The following is a 22,389-nucleotide window of genomic DNA, read 5'->3' as shown; positions in this document are numbered from 1 at the left end:
ATTAAAAATAGGTAGCTAGATATAAAAACATGAAGTCTTAATGCTTGCTTACTAAATATTCAGAGTGCAAACAGACATTGCTGATAATACATGCGAATGGAGCTATCCTGGTATATTTTAAAAGTGTCACAGGCATGAGTGACAGACACCACTGTATGCATATTCTTTCAAATCACACTGATGGAGTGCACACTCCTAAAGCTATTTATTTTTATTTATATTCCCATGCCATTTTATTTTTATTTTTCCTCAATTTCGGGAAAAAAGAAGATACTGTGATTTTATTGCTAAAACAACTGCTGCGTCTAACTGTAATGGAATGCAATTGTGTGCTGTGTACTAGAAAGTCTAGATGTCAGGAAAATGTTAATCCCTACAACACTAGAAATGCAAAACATGTATAGTTTAGCATAATTTATTTTGCTGGTTCTAGCAAGAAATTCTGTCTGAATCTCGCCACACAATTTTAGAGTTGTTGTTCCTACAGGGAAGCCAAGTGACTTTGTGCTCTCCTCAAGCAGCAGTTGCTCTCAGTGCCCAGACAAACTCTGTGTGCATGAGGCTACGCAGCATGAGACGTGCAGTTGGATAGGGCGTGCCTGAAGCTGGCTCCATCCCTGGGGTCTGGCTTGGTGGCAAATTAGTTGGTGCTGGGCATTGCGCTGGTAGCGCTGCTGTCGTGGGTGTAGCAGCAGGCCTTTTCTGATCAGGGCGAGACCAGGCTAGTGTGGTTGTTTGCAGCAACATGCTTGAGGAGAGCAAGCCAGGGAAAGCATGCTCATATTCATTCATGCAATCATATGTAAACAGGTTCTAAAGTCCTACTCAACTATGCATGAGCATGCTGGTTACATCTTTGACCCTCCCAACTGGCTTCCTGTTAAATCTGTTAAAAAGGAAAGTCTCCAGTCTACTGTGTGAATGAAAATTCCAGTCCTAAATAACAGACAGGGAAAGAATCAAGAAAACATTTGCTATTTTTTTGTTTGTTTTCTTTGTTTTTTAACCAGCCAGAAAGCGAGGCCTATTTTTGGTTTTGGTCACATTAGGCTGTGCTGAATGTTGGCATGAAGTTCTAGGAGCTCAGTGATAGCATTTTTCTATTCTTATATTTAAACAGGCACCTTCCCAGAAGAGTAACAGCACAAAGTTCGCAGTTCCAATGAAATGGTGTCTGAGAATTGCTGGAAAAGAAGGTATGTGATAGAAATTAGAGGCTTGAAAAGTAATGTAGAGCAGAAATATATGCAAACAACAGAGAATACTACAAGAAATCAAATAGTCTTCATGCTAAATTGGAAAACTATTTTTTTTCTTTTTTGTATTTTTTCCCCCCAGTTTTGCAATGTGTTTTTTTTTAATCAGAGTTGAGGGGGAGGGAAATGGAACAGTAAGATTTTTTTTTTTAAAGCTAGTATGAAAAGCTTCCCCCATACAGCCTTAAAGTAGGGAAATAGGTTGCAGAACCTTCACATGGCTGCACAAGAAATGCCAGATTATCACTTTTTACTCTTCCATATGCCTCTGTCTACAACTGCATTTTACTGTTGTTGCTGGTGTTTTTTTTTTTTTGGTTTCTTTGTTCTTTGTTTTTTAACCTAATGGAAAATTTCCTGTTGGTGCCCCTTGCAACTCTTCTGTGCCTGCTCTGAATCATGTTTCTCTCCCCTCTTCTTTTTCTCTTTTCTTCTCTTTCTCTTCTACTTCTTTCTCTCTTTTTCTTCTTTTTCTCTCTTCTCTCCCTCTCTCTCTCTCTTTCTCTCTTCTCTCCTTGGTGGGTACTTAAGAGGGTCGTACAAGTAAGTATATCCACAGCCAGGTTCATCAAAAGGCAGCTGTTGTGCACATGTGGCAGCACAACAGCTGCATTTCTGATGTGTTGCCTGGTATCCAGCAACTGGCTGGCTTCCTGGTATACATAGCAGCATTTTCCCAAGAGGCACACAACAAGCCCACAAGCCAAGTAGAATTCTGCTCTGTTTCAGATGTAACCTGTTAACTCAGCCTAGATTTGCCAAAACACATGTGACTTCTAAACAGCCCTGACTGGCTTGATGCTGGAAGTGCTGTACACCAGCTGACGTGTCCTCCTCCCACTGAAGTGGGCAGCAGATCGTCCCCTGCAACTTTCCCTCAGGTTCCTTAGGCCCAGGTGGTGACTGAAGACAAGATTTTAAAAAGTGACTAATAAATAGAATTGGTTGCTCAAGCTGAGGCACCTTGAAAATGCTTATCTTGCTGGGGGCATGACCTCAAGGCACTAAATCCACACCCATCCCTTTTCCAAGGGCTTCTGCTGGACACTCAGGCCCTGGCTCCCCATGTTCAGAATTAGCTGTTTCAAAACAGCTAATTTAGTTTCAAAAACGTCATTGCAAAAGACCACACACCTTCCCCTCGCAGGCTACTTGAGTGCATCTGTGATGAGAAGATGGCATTCCACTTACTGCTATTCCACAGACAAAGCCGTGGTTGGCAGACCTCTGGTTCGAGTGATTGTGCTAGCAGTTTATTAGCTCTCCGAAAATATATAGCAGGGAAGAGGCTATGCAGGCTCTGCACAGTCTGCCTGAGCTCTGACCCCTCGGGCAAGAGGCTAGATTGCTTTTACAGCCAGTACTTAACCTTTCTGACGAGACTTGTCAACGAGGAAACCAATTAGCAGCAGATATGATGGCAGATGATATAATGCAGATGCCTGTTTGTTAGGAGCACAACTGATAAGTTTTTAACACATGTATTTTAAAACATGGCTCTGAATTAATGATGCCATCCCCCACAAAAATCACTCTACAGTTGAGTTTCTGTCTTTAAGGTTTTTTTCAAAGTCTCTGCCTTAAGCCTTGTTCTGGTGGACTTATGGCAGGTGCAAGATCATAAGAAATAATGAAACTTTTGAATAATCAAAACATTTCTTCCACTTTTCAATATTTTTAAATTAACATAGATGGCATATTCAAAATATATGGAGCTGCAGAATGTGAACAGGGCAGTTCTTGCCATCTGGAGTGGGTCTAGACAGAAACTGAGCTGTTTTCTATGACCACACAAATGTATATTGGTGTGCATATAACAGAAAAAGAACAGTTCAGGGAAACTTGAGTTAATTGATTAACACTGTGCAGATCTACAAGCACGTTGTAGCCACCTGCTGGAAAGGACAGTGGCTCTTTATCACATAAATATGTGACACCAATGCCTCTGTTTGCGTACAAATAAGGTTCCTCTGTCACAAATACAGAAACATGGTTTTGCAGAGGTGGGATGGGGGGAGCTAGGGGTTGAGCTTAACAGGACAGCTGATGTTTTGGTTGAGATTTGGCCTGATCTTTTAAACAAAAGCTTACAGTAAAACACAATGTCAGGAGCTACTAAAGGACTTGCTAACTGACTTAAATGATAGCTGACTATGTGTCCAGGCAGGACAATTCAATCCTCTGCTCTGGCCATTCCTAGAGAAATTGTTCTCTTTGGAAGAGAAACTGGGCAGTACCACAGCACCGCATGCTACAACATGTCAGGTCATACGGATGCACACACTTCGAGAACCGACCGTGTCCCCTCTCCTCCGCCAGCCCAGATGCTCTTTGACTCAGTCTGTACACATTCTCTGCTTGTTTGGACTGAACCTTTCAACCAAGGTCTTAAACCTTTTTCTCAAGTCACTGAACAGTTACTATCATTTACAACAGACCTGTAACAATTTACAGTTACTGTTTTAAAACCATCAAGATACAATCTGCATTTGGTGGATCAATCTCTGAGATATCTTTCAAAATCAAACCCAAGAATTTGCATGATCCGCTTTTAATTGCTAGGATAACTATAGTGCAAAAAAAAAAAAAAAGAAAAAAAAAAGAAAGCACAACCAAACCAAACCAACAACAATAAACCAACAGAATTTCCTTTTACAGCACAAGAGGAAAGACCGTCTCTGTGTGAACATAGTCAACTTACCATTCTAACGTCAGCGCTATAGAAGCCTTCCCTTCACATAAGCAGTCACCAGCAGGAGGAGAGGACCGGTGGATTCAGCACACGAGCATTAACAGCACTGCATTCTCTACCAGGTACTGATAGAAGGCCTGGAAATTAACATCCCTCTCCCAGTAGAAAAATAAAATCTTTTCAGTTGATTAGACCTTAACACTGTCCCAGCTGAGGGCAAAAGACAATTAAATTTATTGAATGTTGACGTTAATTTATATTAATGAATAATTTTTGTCTAATGCATACCCAGATTTTTTTTTCCTTTGGTTAGCATTTATAAACTCTTTTTCTTAAGATGTTAGGTATCTTTTTGTGTTCAGTGTGGCCAATAACATCTTTGCTTAACCAGAGCTTTCCTGTCTAATTTAAATTGTTGCTAACATCTTACCTCTTTTCCGTGTATCATCTTGTCTTGTTGGAGAATATGCCTCCATTCCCCCCCCCACCCCGCCCCCTTAAATCAAGCCTAAAATCTACTCAAGGTGGTCTATAGCAAGACAGGAAGGAAAAGAAAAAAGAAACTAAGGGTATAGCCAACCTTTTTAATTAGAGTATATTGTACTTCCAAACTGGATACACTAGAAATTGGCAATGCAACATAAGATGCAAAGGAATATACCAGTTACTGTCAAAATGACCCTGTACAGCCTTATAATGCAAAAAGCTTTATACAATACAAATTTTTATTAATGTACACAAACCTTGACAGAAAGATATCTGAACATAATACAACAAGTTAAAAAAAAAAAAAAAAGACAGAAGAAAGAAAAAAGTACTGAGAACTTTAACTGAATTACTGAATGGAAAAAACACACTACCTTTCATTAAAGAATGCATAGGGATAAACCAGTATGAAATTAGCTTCATGGTGGGGGGGAATTTATCAGAACTGTTGGTCTTTATAGTAGGAAGGGGTATCTCTGGAGAACATTCCTTTCTTTAGTCTTGAAACCGCAAACCAATTATTTTAATATGCATGAGCTCTGATAAATACTGTTTTTCTTTTTTCTTAAAAAAATAAAAACCTCCTAACACACTTTTCCTTACAGAGAAAACTTCTATAACTTACCAGAAAGAATGAATTTATCCTTTCCAAAGTGCTAAACAAATTTCCCAGGTACATTAAACATTACTATGTCAGATACTGCTACAGTGGACCATCGATGAACACATGGCGTTTGTATGCTGACAGCTCCTTCTTGGAAGTTCCAGCCCTAATTACATTGCAGTTTGAGTTACAGAAAGTAGCCTAGTAATATTTATACTTCCTCCTCCTAGACAGCTGTACTTTACCTGTTGGTTTGAAAAATAAGCTTTTTTAGTTGGAAGTGTTTCCTCTGCTACGGTGGGTCAGAGATAGATGCATTGAGTGTATTGTATAGAACTGGTATAGTTTCCGGATGCAGATTGCATATTTCATGCTGTTGAGATACCTTTTTTTTTTCCCTTTGTGTATTTACTAATACAGCACTTTCTATTTTGTCTGTACTCCCAGGGGGGTTACCAGGAGTTCTGATGGAGTAAAGCATGGCAAACAGGGCCCTGAGTTACTTGCATTGTTTTCTAAGGTTTATACATGCTTTGGAACAGATGGCTTTTCTTTACTGCGTAGACAGACAGAACTGCCACATGCTCGTTAGAACCAAAACTGTCTGCTGGAATGTAAACAAAATGGTGGGACTTCTCTGCCCTTCAATTAATAATTCCAAACAATAACTGGCTACTGTTTTGGATGTCTCCCCCTTGTAGATAGCTTCCAGGATGTTAAACAGGAGTGCACAGATCAGGATGTACTCCCTGAACAGGAAGAGTTTGGTCATGACAGTGGAGAATGTTTGGCCATCCCAGTGCAAAACAAACGTAGGAATCTTGATCACAGATTAAATGACGCAAATTTTGCATCAAAAAGTATTTCTACACATGCTTCACTTAAGAAGTAATGAAGATTGAGATTATGGTTCTACTTGCGCATATGGCTCAGAGCCTTTGTGGACCAGAAATGTCTTCCTGAACTGGGGCACTGCTTTAGTGCTGTCACAAACAAGGGGCTGGCTCCAACTGGTCTGTCAGGATCTCTCCATCCCACAACAACCTGTAGAAGAAGCTGCTTCAGGACAGCATGAGGGTGGGTAGCACATCAGATGCGTCTCAGCACATCTCTTACAATGGCTTGGCCAAGGGAGGGAGAGGGGGGACTGAAAAAAGCTAGGTCAGACATCTCCAATACCTGGTGAAAGACAGCGAGATCCAATTCCAAGAGACACCATGGAAAATGATAATCCAGTAAGAAAGCATTCCTGTAAGTCATGTGATAATTTTGAAATGCTTCATATTTCATACTTCCAATTTTAATGCAGAATATTTTTAATTCTGATCTTTCTTCCTGGATATTAAGTTGTCTATGAAACAAATCAATTAACAGTCAGCTTTTCTTCTTTAAGATCGCTGTTGTCATTTTGAGATTAACAAAGGTTATACAACCAATCCACATTTGCTTCTTCCTGCAATAAAGTGCTACATATAACATGTCATTTTAATGACCACAAAGTAAGAGCATTAAATAAGTATAAAGTTAGCTTCCTAGCAGTGTATACTCTATCAGCCATTAACAAAAAGGAATAAAGTATTACTAATAACATAGAGGGTATTGATAGGACCATAGAATCTGCAAGTACAATTGAAATAGTGAGGGTATAAAAGAGAACTGTATGGTTCAAACAGTATCTTTTTTATAGCTTTATATTTCAAAGAAGTTACTGGTACCTTTTCAAATATACAGTCATATTACCTTCACCCCACAGAATTTTTTTCTTTTTTTTTTTTTTGCAAGTGAGAAACAAACTAGTGCAAGACTAAAGCACTGTGCAAATCTGCCTTTTTTTTTTTTTTTAGTCTGAGTATTTATACCCAGAATTTATCCATACCCTTTGTAAAATCCCCTTTGTTGGATTTTTTTTCCACCATAGATTTCTAGTTATACAAGTTGTTCCTGCAAACTAAAAGGTAACCACTGCATAATACAGCATATATATATCTATACATTATATTTATATGCCCTTTTAAAACAAAAGATGTATGCTATGGCCCAGGCTCAGGTGTTTGTTACACCTGCGTAACAGCTGAGAATTGGGCCTGCTGTGTGGGTGTGTAGACTGCACACACTGCATATGCATGTGCGTGTATACACACACACACACTTCCATCGTCATACTCTCACCCTGCCGTGCTGAAAACCATTTCTTCCTTATCAGCTCTACCCAAAATCCTCAGACCTTGACAACTCAATACAAGGCAGCAAACAACTAAAGGAGGCTGCAAACAGCACTGAAATCATACACCAGGCCACCCTGAACCAAGAGTTACTCCTGCCACAACTCTACAGTTCAGGGGCGCACAGAGTGCAGGGAAGGAGCAAGTGTGTTCAAAGGGGAAAAATAATAATTAAATAAGCCAAGACAAGGGATGTGCAAAAGCAGTGTCATGGCACACTACAGACAGATTCTCTTTCACACACCCACACACACGTGAAGACCAAAAATAAAATGCATCAATATGTAATCTTACAAGTGCTGATTGCCATTAAGGACACTCTTTTTCAGCTTAACAAGACAAAATAGTTTCTTAGATAAGAGTACTGGGAACATGCCTCTGAAGGTAGAAGTATGCAGTAGGTCACCTCTTGAAGATTTAATAAAGCAGCTTTCATGTCAATGCAATAAGTATACACAAAGCCATTTTCTAAACCTTACTAATGGTATAGTACAAGTGTTCGTTACCTCTTCGGTCTACGGTCTGCAGCAATGTATGTATACCTGCTGGGTTTGTCAGGGTATTTTTGGTACAGAATGGAACTGCCCTCAGACAGTTTCTGCTCTTTCTGTTAGTCCAAGATAGGCAAGGAAGGAGTGTTTAGGTGAAGAGGCACCTCCCGGTGCAGTCTGAGGTCTGGGTGGATGGAATGTGAGATCGTAGTGGTTTTTGGGGAAAAACATTGTTAAAGGAATAAGGTGGGCAAACTCTGAGTTCCAGTATTTATCAAAGCACAGGGAAGTGCCGTTGATGGCCAAGGCTTTCACCGCCAGGTTTGGCTCTGCCCCACTGCTGTGTGCAGCCGACAGAGCCACTGTCTGCAGAGCCTGGGAGGCAGACATAACTGAGAGGGGTGACAGGAGGTTTCTGGAGCTGTTCACTGGTAGGAGTGGACTGGCTTCCTTGGAGGCTGAATACTGGCCCTTCTTCTCCTCTTCGGAGCAGTCCCCGTTCTGGTGCTTCTTCACATGGCGGCTGAAGACAAAAGGGTGGGTAGTCTTGAACAGGCACTCATCGCAGCTGAAAGTCTGGCGTGGAGCATGCTTCAGTTTCTTGTGCAAGTTGAGATTGTCTTTGCGTTTGCAGCTGTAGCTGCACTGGTCACAGTGAAAAGGGCGCTCGCCAGTGTGGACACGCACGTGTTCGATCAGCTTGTTGGCCGTCTTGGACAGGTAGCCACACTGGTCGCACTTGTAATGGTTGCCAAGCCGGTGTTCTCGGATGTGCATCTCCAGCTCCAGCTGATTCGCTTTCACTGTCTGGCAGATCCGACACTTGTACTCCATCTTGTAGTGAGTCTTCAGGTGGCACTCCATCGCTGCGGGGCGGTTAGTGGAGTAGATGCAGAACGGGCACCTGGCAACACAGCAGGGAAGGGCAGGGAGAGAGAAAAGAGGAGTCACTCAGCTGGAAGACCTGCATTCCTGGGTTAACCCCGTCATTCAGCCCCTCTCTGACTTACTAAAGCAGAAAAAAAAAGGCACTTAGCCCTCCCTATACAGTCTGTTAAGAATATTTAGTTGATCTTGACATGCCTCTACTTAGAGTAGCTTTGCCCACTAATGGCGGCAGAGCTCGCTTGTTCCTTGGAAAGCACCGATTCACTCTGAAGGAGCATCCCTTAATCTTACCGGCTTACCTCGGTGGGGCGTGTTCTGCAAAGCAGGCCAGGTTGTGCAGAGTGGGTGACAGGCTCACAGGTACTTTGTGTAATGACATTCTTAGTGTTTGCACAAAGTCACTTTTGCCATTTTTTCCATTCAGAACTGGTTTAAAATGAATGCTTACAGACGAATATGAAAGCAGCTGTTTAAGTAAAGATGGAATAAACTTGTAATACTGCATGTACAGCAAAAGCCTAGAAAATTCCTTTTATGTGACCTTGAACAATAAGCTAGCTGGGTATCCGGCTAGAAACAGCTGAAAGTTGGTCTGCTGGATGATCTGTAGGGATTCCCATTGCTGGGAGATGAGCTAGTTCACGCTCAAAGGGTGTGTGTGCTTGGCAGGGCTTGCCTACAGCTGCCTCTGCCACAGCAGGAATTGTTCCTGTTGGGGAACAGGATGTGGGCTCTGCTTACTCACAGCACAAAGCGTCCAGACCGGGGTGGACATGGCAAAGGGCCTCACCCCTGGTTCCTGGACCAGGAAGGGTTGAGAAGGCTGGAGCCTTGAAAGCTTGGAAGTAAGCCCGAGCTGAACAAGCCTGGACACCAGCGAAACCAAAGCACACCAGCTTCTGCTTGATGTTGTTAAGAGGAAGTTGGTGAAGACAGCTACCTGCCAGGAATCTCAGCTACATTAAACAAAGCGTACTGCCTTCTAGGTCTAGCTCGTGAGCTAGAAGAGCAAGCCTAGATAAAAAGATAGAGCTCATGGACCTGGGTGCTGTCTTACAGATGCCTCCATCTCCCACTGGTATGCATTCACCATTTAGCAGGTCTGCCACTTGTGCTCTGTCGTTTAAGATTACTTCTAAGCAGAGATCCTCTTGCTCCATGTTTGTTCTCCCTTGCTACAACTGGTTGCACATACAGGTTTAATTTTATCTAGCTAATAATTGAGAGACTCTTGAGCACAGTGAACAATACAGGAGGACAAACAGATAGTAAAACATCCAGACATTTTTCCTGATGCAACATCAAGTACTCTGATCCAGAGAGGGAGCCTGGCACTGAGGCTGCTAAAGCAATTAGCTCTATTGCAACAGAGAACTCAGCTGTCTATACACACATACCTCTCCTGGGCTGGGTGCTCTCTGGATCAGAATCTCAGATTTTGATCTGGAGCTGGAGGAATCATGTTATTTTCTCTTCCCCCACAGCAAACAGGAGACACAAAAATACAATTTACTTAGATCTCTTCAGGCTCTTCTGGATGCCTTAAGAAAAAAAAAAAAATCAGAGCTTTTTCTTAGGTGCAGCTTTCAAGGTACCTCATTATTACTTGAGCTGGGCAGGAATAACTTATGTAGACTGAGAAGCCCATTCTGTCAGGAAGGTCTGAGTCATAAGTCATGGTTTTTCCTTGGTAAATAGAACAGATTCTGTGCAGCTTAAACCCAAAGTGCATTAGACAACTGGTCTGTACATCCAAGACAGACATCCCGTCGTTCTGGCATGCAACTTGTTTCTCAATCTGGTCTTCTTCCCAGATTCAGTCATCACATCTCAAGTGATCACAGATCCCAATTCATGGAACTACTGAGCTGGAGACCAGACGCTGCCTGGCAAACAGAACCAGTTTCACAAACTGCAGTGCAAACTGATAAAGCTACTCACGGTAACACTAAACGTGGTGCACCAGTCACCTGACAGTTACAGTGCACCGAAAACACTGGTTTGCTTAGCCAGAGCAACACAAGCAGGGAGTCCTGTGCTGAACCCTAGCTGGGCTTGAAGTGGTTCCAGCCTCTTTTTCCTGCAGCAGCTGGAACAGAGACCAGGGGCATACATCTTGCATAATGTCACACTGACTGTGCACAGAGAGCAAGCATATGGCCCCAGCAGTCACTCCTTCCCTCAGGGGTCCAACTTTGACATCAGGGCACACTCACTCGCTAGAAACTGCTCTGCACCAAAAGACCTTAAAGGGCAGCACCCTAGCCAAAGACAAAGAGCTTTTTTTCTTAAAACAGCGTGTAGAGATTATTCTGTGGCATGCAAACCAAAGCAGTGAGCATCAAAATTGTTAGTTGCTGGACTGACTTTGCATTAGCATCTACAAGGGTTATAAAGCTACTCAGAGATCTGATTTTGAGAAGCTGACTTCATACTTAACTGCACAGATCATACAGGATTTAGTTTTTTTAAGCCAGGTGCAGAACAGAGAATGCACTGTGTGCTCTCCTTTGCTCCGATGCCTTCAAAAAAAACCCGCTTAGTTTCGCAGCACCTCTGTGCAGTACTACCTCATAATCTTAGGATCCATACTGTCTCCTATTTGACTTGAAATGGGAAAAGGCCATACTTTGTTACAGCTCTAAAACAAGTGGACACTAGATCTACTACTATCTACTATAACGATGCAAGCCAATGTTAAAGCAACTGTAAAGGACTGGGCTTATATTATCTAAACAAAGGAAGCCCCAAATCTGGATTCCCAGACATTTAGCTAATCCTTTCTAGTTGACTTCCTTTTGTTCTATCCCCACAGTATTAAAGATGCTTAACACAGTAAAAGTTTGTGTACTTGCTTTCCTTACTTGAGCCCACCGGTGGGGACAGTATGGCATTTCTTGTGCTCCAATAATTGCTCAGGTGTCTTCATGAACTTGTGGCACACATCACACTCAAACATCCGTGTGATCAGGTGGATTTGCAGATGGCGCTCAAACATATTTTTTGTTTTGCAGACAAAGTTACAGAAAACGCATTCAAAGCCTGAAGAATGAAAAAGAGAAAAATGTATTCCTCATATTGTGGCCGGATGCACTGCACAGAAGGTGACAGTTTGTGTTTAACAGGGTATTACCTTTCTCTGACTTCTCTTCAGTATTCAGTGAGGTCTGAGTACCAGGCACTACAGAAATGACTAGCAGATTGTTTGAACCTTTATTTTTTGGAGTTACATCTGCATCTTCTTTGCTATTGGCAGAGTCACTGAGCGCTGACAGTGAAGATGAAGATGGACTGTTAGATTCACTGGGTGTCTTTCTCTCTTCAGCTGAAAAACAGGAATAAAGAGCAATAACTAGTACAGCAGATTAGATGAAAACTCAGCAATCCAGTTTTAAATTTCAGAAAAAAATCTTATTTATATTTAAAGTTAATTCAAACTTGCTTCTAAACAAGTCTAAAATCAATTGGTTGGTTAAGGAAGCATCATAATTTCACCTCCTTCCATTTTATAAGTGTTTACAGTAGTATATCTCTGTTTATCCTAGAATGTATTCCGTCTGCAATGGCATAAGCCCTTGTCCATCGTATTCTGCTGCAAGTCGAAAAAGTTGGACGGGCAAATTATTAGCTCCCATCCATGAGTTGGTTTATTAAGAGCTGTGTTAATATGAAATGTTGGCAAAGTCTGCTTTTATCTATGGGATAAAGTCCTCTGATAGAGGCGTCTGCAAAGAGCAGTGTGTGCCTAGCTTTAAACTCATGAGCGGCACCTTTAAGTAAGTCTGAGATAAAAATGTAGGAATGCACTGATGAAATCTGATGACCCAAGCTGTCAATAGGGAGGATGACTGGGATATCATACAGAAAGATTCACTGACCTTGGGGACCAGAGTAATAGAAATGGAATGAAATTTAATAGTACAGAGTACAAGGCTATGACCTGAAGGGCCAGTAACAAGAATTTTTGCTACAAATGAGGAGTGCTTAAGTTGGAAACAGTCAAGGAAAATAAAAGAAGAATTTGAGCAGAACATGGGATGAATATGAGCTATCAGCATGGTAGAGCCTCCAAGGAACGTAAATGTGATCACAGAATGTTATTGTCTGAGTTATTCCCAGTAGCTGCTGCTGTTTTACACTACCACCATTACTTATTTCACTTCAACTAATACACCACGTATGGCTGTGATTGTGTATGTCAAGAGCAGGGATTCTAACAAGAACACACACAGTGAGGGATTGGTACAGTAAGAAAAGAGTATTTCATGTAAGAAAAGGCTCTATGAACGTTTAGATGGGATTAAGTTGTTTTCCAGGAATATATGAAGGAATAAATACAGTGGGAGGGACGAAGAAAGGTGGAAGGGCAAGAGGTGGACTGCTGTTTCAGACTGAAGACAGCTCTGGCACAAGAACAAAGCATGTGTATTCTGATTATCAGTAAGACACATGTTGGAAAATTTAAAAAGGTACCTAATCTTTAATGCTAGAAAATCTGCAGCTGCCTGTCTGTTGGAATAGTTGGTCTGCAACAATTCTACTTGCTTGAAGACATCCGCCAAGACCCTTACGAACAGATCTTTTATGACTTGGTAACCTTACAGGGTAAGGGGCTGGAGTCAAGTGACCCACAAAATCCATTCTATTTTTTTGCCTCCATATTTGCCTTATGTGTAAGCCCTTGGCTGAACTGCCTGCTGAATGGCTCATTTTGACAGGGTGAATAAGGAACAAATAATTAAAAGAGAGGCTTTAAAAGACAAACAGCAGCTCCAATTTTTTAGCCATGAGAGAAAGATGCGATTGAGTACAGCTCAGTTTTGAGCTCTGATGCAAGCTTTTCATGTGGATGGCATTTCTCCATTTGCCTTGACTTCCTACATGTGAAATACATATAGGTTAAAAGTTTGGGTGAAGACAGAGTTGTAAGGGAACACAAACACCTCAGATAGCAGGGAGATGGGAGCAGTGTTGTAGTACTGAGAGCTGTGCTGGCACAAAATCCCATGAGGGCTTTCCAGTAGTTTGTATTTCTGTAGGGACATTTAACTTATGTATTTGTAAGCACAAACAGCTGCATTCTTCTCTCCTTTCTCCTTCTCCATATTCCTATTTTCCCACTTTTATCCCTGGAGGATAAAAGGAGGAGCAATTTAGCAATGGGAAAATTGTGCAGGATGCAATTCAGCTTCAGTATTGTCAACACAATTATTAGTAGCTTGTGATAGCAAAGTCCTTCTGCCTGGCGTTATAAGAGAAATTAATTAAAAGCATTCTAATTTTCTTCTCCCTAAATTATGCCAGACTTCATTAGCTGGACTACGCATGTGGAGCTTGTTTGAAAACTGCTGTTGCTCTTATCTTTGGCTATTAAGTGAACAGGACCAAGGAGACTTGGTCTCGTATATGACTTGGTCTGGTATTCAATATAAAGTTGCATTTAACGCACTGCTGAATCACAGTGTTGGCTAGGCATCAACATGATATTCCAAACTGATGGACTGTGGAGCTGAACAAACTGAAGACCAAAGCTCAATACTTTGTGTGTTACAAACTTACAGCCAGGTATGCATAATTAGCACTCAAAGTCACCTTATCACCTCTGAAGTCAAACCAGGATTTTGATGAAATAGTAAACCAGTCAAAAAAACACAAACAATGTATGCTGGCTTCAACCGGGGAGGGGATTTGGGGGATGTGAGGAAGGAAGACTAAGTAGTCCTTCATTTATTCCCCTAAGCTTGAAAATTGATCTGCAGTACCAGACTATTTGCCTGGCTAGAGTCCAATTCACTTCAACTTTGAGAGATCAGGCTTTAATTAGCAAGCATTTCAGTGAAAGTAAAAAGTGTGCTAATGGGAAGTGTGAAGGTTGCACCTAAAAAGCAGGGAAGAGATCACTGCAGCTGGGAGAGGGGGATCATCACCTGTGTGCTTGCTGTTGACATGAGCCTTCATATCTGCCTCTTCCATGGTGACAAAATCGCACGCGGTGCAGCAGATCGAGAACATCCACTGCTCTTTATCCACGTGGAGGGACATATGACTGACAAACTGGACGTTCATCTCTGTCTCAAACCCACACACATGACAGCTGCAGGCAGAATGGAATTCAAGAGTAAGAAGGATTAAAAAATAAAGCACAAACAGAAGCATATTGCCCTTCCCTTCATTTTTGTAAGAAAAAACTCACTGCACTGATTTATTTTCTTCTTCACTGTTGAATGTTCACTGGAAAATTCTTTTGTCTGCTGAACTGCCTTTGAACTGATGGCCATGCCAACGTGATTAAGGGCAGGCACAATGCAACAATCCTGTACATGCTATAATGATGCTAAATAATCATAAAGTTAATTAAAAACTACAGATTCCAGATGCTGCGCATCACCTAGCTGATTCCTTTGGGCAATAAGAGGCATTGCAGCCTTGCCAAGATGTTTAGTATGGCTGATACACTGACAAACGGAGAGCTTGCTGCACACTCCAGGAGTTATTTTCAAGCCCTGGAATGGTTCCCGTGCCAAACTGGGATCTTGTGCAAAACTGCCTGGCAGTTTCAGTGTAAGCAAGTAAAAATGGGTTCAAATATTTCTTATGCTTGACTGGAAAACAGCAGTCATCAGCTATACAAATAATTAGCAAGGAGACAGATTTCACAGCCAGTGCATAAAAAGAGTGATATTGAGAGGCAACGGAAGGGACCCTTTAATTTAACTTTCTGTGCAGAGTCCTCCTCTTGTTTTGATTAGGCCATTAACATTTAAAACAAGCCAAAAACATTAAAAAGGCGTATACTCTAGGGCACTATTTTGCCTTCCCAGGGGAAAGGACTAGATAATCTAATCCAGGAGGTCTTATTTATTTCTTACTTCTATGGTTTTATAATTAAATCTGCTCTTGGCATTTTGACTGAAAGTAAGAGTGATTTTGTAGTCTGCTTGGCCACTAGGGTACATATCATGGTTTGCAGAACATGCAACAGCGCATACAAGGAGAATGCCCAAACAGCCATTTTATCTGGGCAATTCCTTCCAAGTTTCCAGGTAAATTCTCCTAAAGATCTTCTTTCATCATGCTGGTCACAGAACGTATATACCTCTAGCAAAGGAGGGAAATGTGTATGTAGTCATTATAATTATTGTAAAACTTTATTCTTTGATTTCATAGATTTGGCTGAAAACAATGGAGCTAACAGACACAACTGGAAGCATAGCACTTTACATTTGCCATGAATCTGTGTAAACAATGGGGTATTTTGAAGCACAAAACTTAAATGAAAAGTTAAAGAGGCTTCTTGGAGCCCATCTACCTCACACAGCCATTAAAAAAACAACAAAACACACACCAAAAATGTCAGTCCTTCCCAATTGCTATCCAAGTCAAACAGCATGAGGCAGCCACATGGGTTTTGCTGCTTAGCCCAAAGTCAAATACGGGCAAGGCAAATACTTTGAGAGTAGTTCCACCCTGCGGTGCCAGAAGGGTGGCCCTGTAACACCACCTTAGCAGGCAGCTAAGACATTCAGATTCCAGTGTCTGGTGCACAGCCCTCATCTGGGTCCTCACCTGTAATAATAAGGGTGCTTCTTTCCATCGCTGCCTTCAGAAGTGACAGCGCTGACAATGTCCTCAGTGTCTGTACTCACCAGCTTCACAGAATGGACGGTCAGGTGTTGGTTCAGATTAGCACGGCACTTAGCAGCATAGGGGCACAAGTGGCATTTGTATTTTCTCTCTTCTGAGAAAGAAACAGAAAGCCTTCAATGTATATTTTGAAGCAGTATTGAAGCAAGCTATTTTCAAAGCTTCCAAATATGCATTTTTTGGAGTCTCTCTGAGCAACTTCCTGAACGAGGTACTTTGGAACCCTGGCACTTTGCAAAGTTATAGGAGTTCACAGCAATTACTCAGAAAAAAGAACTCATTCAGAGGTAGTTTAGGGCTAGGGTGGGTTTTTTTGTTTGTTTGTTTTTGTTTTTAACATGTTCTACCATTTGTAGTCAGATAATATAAAACCTTATAAACTGGAAAACTGGGGTAATGGCTGCTCTGAGAGCTGCAGCAGAGCCAGTACAGAAACAGGTCAATAAGCTACACCTACTTCCTTTACCTAACATCTTTTATTTGATTTTTGGGCCCAGTTATTCTTGAGGTTGCCCATGTGATCACTTGCAGAGAGCTGATGGTTGATGGTTTTGTATTAAAATCTGAGAGTGGGGAGAAAAGGAAATGCTGCATCATCAGGCCAATTCTGAACACAAGCTAACCAAAAAACCACTCAAAGAGCAATTAAAGAAATTAAACACAAGTTTTGCTGCTTCACAACTGTTAAAATAAAGATTATTTTAAATTAAGCATTTCTAAATCCTGGCAGCAATCTTTTTGTGCATGCCAGGCTTCATTTTCTGAAGAGCTGATTAATAAAACAACCAAACATTACATCAGCTTTTACAACCTTTCCCTTTCAAGAGCTGCTGCTCTATATTTGAAATATAATACTACAAGTGTTAGGGGAACAAATTCAATGGAGAAGCTTTTGGATTAAGAAAACCCCATAAAGCCAAGGAGCAAGAGCATCTGAACCTTTTCAGCATGGCTATACTAAATGACACGATACATACTGGTGTTATGCCAACAATATTTTTCAGCACCACATCAGAAATTCTTGCTTTCGAGTCTTAATTTGTGCAGTGCACCTCAGCAGGCTGACGAGGTGCATCTTCCATATCAAAACTCTCCTCGTCTCAGTTGATTTGAAGCTGATTGGATTTAAGAAAGCTGATATGGGGTAGAACAGCCCGTGTTCCTCTTAGCAGAAGTGAATGATGAGAGCAAAGGTGAGTGACAGATACTAAATCCTTTCAGTTTCACCACATCTGAAACACCAAGGCCAAATCTTTTGTTGTTAAGTAATGTTTAAAAAGCTCGTCAGGTGAATGTAAAAAAGGCCAGACAAAGGCTGTGTCTTCAGGACTGTGTTAACGGGCTTGATTAAACAGCTGAGGTCTACACACAAGTCTACTGGAACCTGGACAAACTTGAACTTGCAGATTTTGTATAAAGATTAATTAAAAATAGGCTGTAAAGAAATGTTACTTAACCCTCTGTGTACCACTGCTATGACATTCTGGCCTGTTTCTGGGCTTGGCTCTGCTCTAGGTGTAACAAGCTGAGGATAGCTCCTTCCACATACACTCTTCTGCTTACCTTCTCCCCAGGCCATGATGAACACAAGGATTTCCTCAGTGCTGCAAAGAACAATAAAGCATCAGCTTACCTGTGTGCAGCGAGAGATGTCGGGACAACGTCTGCTGTCGGCCAAACACTTTTCCACACACATCACAGGGGAAGAGCTGGTCGTTAAATTTCCAAGACGGCAATCCGTTTCCTGCCTCCAACCCTAGCTTTTCTGTTTCTATGCCCAAAAACACATAAACAGAAAGCTGTACTTTAATAACTGTAAAGACTCTCAGATTTCACTCAGCAGAGTCCTGTAGGTATCACATAAAGCACAGCACTTCAGGTATATGCAGTGTAATGTGGCACACAAGTTCATGTAAAACGGAAACTTTCCCAGTGGTGGAAAGAAAATTAATCTTTCATACAGCATATTCCATACATACTCTAAAGCAGAACACTTATGAGCTAGATACAGAATTAAACCGGATTATGTAAATAGAGAGGGTCAAAGCGAGCAGTGCAAAGCATTAACCTCCAATTCTGATTTTGTGGAGAAATCACCCACTTTTGCCTGGTGGATGAAGAAGACCTGGTCTGAGTTGGTGGTTTATTTTACACTGGATTATTACTCACGGCTGAAGGAAAACCTCCAACCCTTTTCTAGTGATGCAGAAACTGCTGCAATATGAGCATCTTCCACTGAAGGAGAGCAGAAGATTGCTCAGACAAAAGCTAAGTGAAGAGAGCCCAGCATGCCAACGAGTGGGTGGCATCTGGCGTAAGCTCTAACCAGTACCTGCGGTCCTCAGGCATGAAAATCCCCAACAGCTTAGAGGGCTGTCCATTGAAAAACTCAGACCCACAGAGAGCACTTATCTTTAAAGAAGTGGTTTTAATTGTTCCAAGGACAGAGAGAGTCTGCTATAAAAACAAAACAAAAAAAAAACTGCACACGGCATAAAACACAGACAAAGTCACTCTGTAAAGATGCAGAGAGAAAAAGACTGTAAGTGAGGAAGACAAAAAATGTACACAGTGCTTCAGGAGGAAGGTAGAAGCACAACCAGTTTTGATCTGGACAGAAGGGAGCAGGAAACCAATAGAGACTGAAGACAGTAGTGATACTATTCAGACCTATATGAGGACTTACTGTTGCTAAAAGACCGCCTACTTCTACTGGAATGATGAAAGATGCAACATGCAGAGCACCCTTCTCTAATCCCACACCACCTGTGACACTGCTGCCCAGAACTAATTCCCCTGGTGCATGTGTGATGGAGGGAAGCCATTTCGCTGGTATTTTCAAGTACACAGAAGGAGAACATAGGACAAGAGCGCAAAAATATCTTACTGAGCTTAAGCTGCTACCTTGGAGGTTGGTACAAAATGGTAAAATCTTCATCCAGTGCAACACTGAGGAATAAACACCCACGTGTACAGGCAGCATCACCTACCACTGCAAATTTGGCTAGCATGTCTGGAAGAGTCTCTCATTCACAGACAGGTGTCCATCTCACTCTGCTGTGATTTAGGCAAATAGTTGTCAAATACTGTAATTAATTTAAACAATAACAAAAACAATGCCTCATTTAGGGCTGAGATTGCACACAGCAATCTCAACAAGTTCATGGATGGTCATATTTGCCAGCCCTGCTTCAGCTCCTGTTCCTTTCTCGTGTGACCCTGTGTGTGGACAATGTTCAGCACAACTGAGAAATTATGAGGCACTTCTGAGTACTACCATCCAACAACAACACATTGGTTCTTAAAAAATTTCTAGTCATGGAACAAGTCCTGCCTCTTCAAAATAGTCATTTTGTGAAATTAAAAAAGGAAGACCCTCAACCCCACTCCCTAAGGGACCATAACCCTTAACCTCCAAGAACTTGAATAACCAATGATTCTTTTTGTTACCATCCTCGAATTCAAAACAATGGAAAAATCTGACTCTGTACTACCGTTACAGTTATTTTAGCAGAGCTTCTTGAGTACATCATTGAAACAGTGCTTTAAAAAAGGCATATGGTAATAATTATAAGAGAAGGTCACACAGGTGCAGGTTGCCTCAATATGGTCACAACAAAAATGAATTAATTGGGACACATACCAAACAAGTAGGCTCAATTAGAAGTAAATAAGTCTCTTAACAATTCATTTCTGCATTAATCATCAGCTCTCTTTTATCTCTTAAGGAGGAGAAATATCCTCTTCCCTCTGGCGGATTTATAGCTATCAGTTCTGGGAAGCTCATAGGAAGTTGGAAAAGTATCAACTCTCTGGTTATCTCGAGCTGGTGAAAGCTAGTTCCCCGCAAAGCAGCTGCATATTTTTCATTGATGCAAAAGAGGATACTGTAGGTGTTTTGAAAGTACTTATGTTTACTTTAAAGATTTATTCCTGGAGTCCTAACTACAGTGCTTCTTTCTTCTCTTTCTGCTGAATCTTCTATCTATAGCAAAGTGCTTTTTCTTTTCAGCGAGCTTCTTAGTTTGTTCATGGCAGACCAGAGTTGGTCTCTGGTGTAGCAGGAGCTTCAGCACTTTGTGGGAGATTTTTCAGCTCCGAGGGAAACCACCTACTTCTACCCACCTCACCCTCTGGAAAACTCTGTCTGCAGCCTAAGCCCTGTGTCCATGTGGTGGTCCAGAAAACTCCCCAAAACACACACAGTAACTGACCTGGCCAGTGACCTGAAGAATCGGGTGAGTCAACATCCACATTCAGTCCTCGGGCTGTTTCTAATGCCAGGGAATGGTCTTTTCTGTGAAGCAAGATCCTAACACTGGTTTGTGCACAGCGTTCTCTGTGTATCCCAAAGCATTTACCAAGAAAGTATCATTTTAAGAATACTTTACACAGAGGGTCATTCAGTGGCCAGGAGGAAGATGGACTGAGACCAACTAACATTAAATAATAAGTCACCATTGCGAGAGATGTCTCATAGAAATCCATCTTTCACCAAGACATTCTCATACTTAAAAAAAAAAAAAAAAAAAAAAAGATGTAAGATTTCTGCTTTAAACATTCAACAGCAAATTCTAAAGCATTTATGTTAAAAAAAAAAAAGACAAAATAATACTGAAATTATTAAATAAGTAAGAGGCTGCATAGGTTGTGGAGTTTAAAACAAAGTATGTTTAGTAAAATGGAAGGCCTCCAAGTTCTCCAGTACATCATTAAAAAGTAAGAGAAAGTTTAAGACTCAGTATATTAAGGGTTAGTAATAAAATTATTTTGAAATAGTTTTGCATGAAAGTTTTAAGAGCTAGATTTTATTTTTCAATATAAAAGTAAAACTTCATGAAATTTAGTGAAACACATTTTTATGGTCACCTTTCCTGCCCTTCTGCATCACCTGGCATCACTTCCCTACTAACCCCAAGTCGACTTCATAACAAGTACCTGTATTAAAGCTGACCATTCCCCATGGGGTTAGAAAGAGCTGGGACTGTCCCCACTTCAAGTTTCCCTGTGGTGAGGATACTGCAGACAACAGCTGCAGAAATGTTGCTCCATCCCTTCCCTTGCCCCTTCAAACACAATAATTTCTGGTAGGCAAAGCCCACTGGCTTGAGATAATTACTACCTACCCCCTTTCCTAAGCTGTTAGTGATAATTTTGAACATGTATGTATTTTCAGTTTTCACATTTAGCAGTGAACTCGTTTTTTGTAACCTCAAACTGGTAATATCGCTATGAAGAACGCATTAACCACCCCTTCTGAAAAGCCTTAGCCTGACTTCTGTCAAATGCTGAGAGAGGATACCGTATCTGGCTGAAGCTGTAAATGAAGAAGAGAACAAAGCATGACCTGAATACATAAGTAACTGTCTAGAGTCACTAAATCAGCATTGTGACTGCTAGAAGCTCTCACATACAAAGAAACTTCCCAAGAGACTGGATTTGGGCTCTGATATGTGGTACTTTGATTGCTTATTTTCTTTTACTTAGCTTGTGTGTTTTTCAATTACTGCTTCACAGTGCTTTATACTACATTGTATTTCAATCTGTGGTTCACTGCAATGCTTAGCTTTATATCTTTATACCAATAACTGAAAGAATGAAACCACTATTTAACTGAAAAATATAAAGATAAGAAAACAACCAAAACATATATGATAAAGCATTTTTCAAAGAAGATAAATTCATATTTATAACCATTGCTGGTTTACTGTCTGCTCTGACACCCTATAACTCACTTAAACAGCTGCTTCTCTGTTTCATCTTCACAACTCCGTAGACCTCAGAAGCAACAAATTCCACAAGGGCAGATCCTTACAGTCCCAGAGAATCCTATAGATAAAAATTAAATAGATCGTCCTTTACAATAATCATTCCTTAAAAAGGTAGAAGTGAGAGGTGCTGATGAGACCTAACAAGGAAGGTCAACATTTATCATCTCCATTCTTCTGGGAGCGTGTATCATATTTACACTTTGGGTTGTTCAGACAGTTTGATACCACGTAGACGGTCAAGAAGAAATCAAGTAAGTGATTTTGAAAATGAAGTGAACAGAAATTCTGTGAAGGGAGAAAATAAAGAGTGGTGGTGAGACCGTTTTTGATCAAAC

The 22,389-nt window shown here is 41.1% G+C and overlaps 1 protein-coding gene and 1 long non-coding RNA gene across 6 annotated transcripts in view; one reads left to right on the top strand and one right to left on the bottom strand.

Annotated features, from left to right (window-relative positions):
• The first annotated feature begins 571 nt into the window (after nt 1-571).
• LOC118249348 (uncharacterized) lies at nt 572-14,911 on the top strand. The gene is made up of 4 exons (XR_004779019.2): nt 572-1,196; nt 3,915-4,070; nt 11,654-11,743; nt 14,638-14,911. It is a non-coding gene; the product is annotated as an uncharacterized LOC118249348 (long non-coding RNA).
• The window catches only part of ZNF827 (zinc finger protein 827), a 107,362-nt gene continuing 89,492 nt past the window's right edge, over nt 4,520-22,389 (bottom strand). For 2 of the 5 annotated variants that reach the window (XM_035549126.2, XM_035549135.2), the window contains exons 9-14: nt 17,917-18,054; nt 16,206-16,377; nt 14,567-14,733; nt 11,773-11,964; nt 11,504-11,681; nt 4,520-8,655 (exon numbers count right to left, since the gene is read on the bottom strand). In XM_035549126.2, coding sequence (XP_035405019.1) covers nt 7,848-8,655; nt 11,504-11,681; nt 11,773-11,964; nt 14,567-14,733; nt 16,206-16,377; nt 17,917-18,054 — 1,655 coding nt within the window. In that variant the 3' untranslated portion in view covers nt 4,520-7,847. Of the gene's footprint in view, nt 8,656-8,938; nt 9,106-10,036; nt 10,181-10,372; nt 10,526-11,494; nt 11,682-11,772; nt 11,965-14,566; nt 14,734-16,205; nt 16,378-17,916; nt 18,055-22,389 lie in introns of those variants that run through there. The other 3 variants (XR_004779018.1, XM_050710239.1, XM_035549144.2) reach the window with 3 other exon arrangements.

This window comes from Cygnus atratus, chromosome 4 (assembly GCF_013377495.2).
Source record: "Cygnus atratus isolate AKBS03 ecotype Queensland, Australia chromosome 4, CAtr_DNAZoo_HiC_assembly, whole genome shotgun sequence".
Taxonomy (NCBI): domain Eukaryota; kingdom Metazoa; phylum Chordata; class Aves; order Anseriformes; family Anatidae; genus Cygnus; species Cygnus atratus.
The sequence above is the reverse complement of the archived record's forward strand: the minus strand, read 5'-3'. Positions and strand labels throughout refer to the sequence as shown.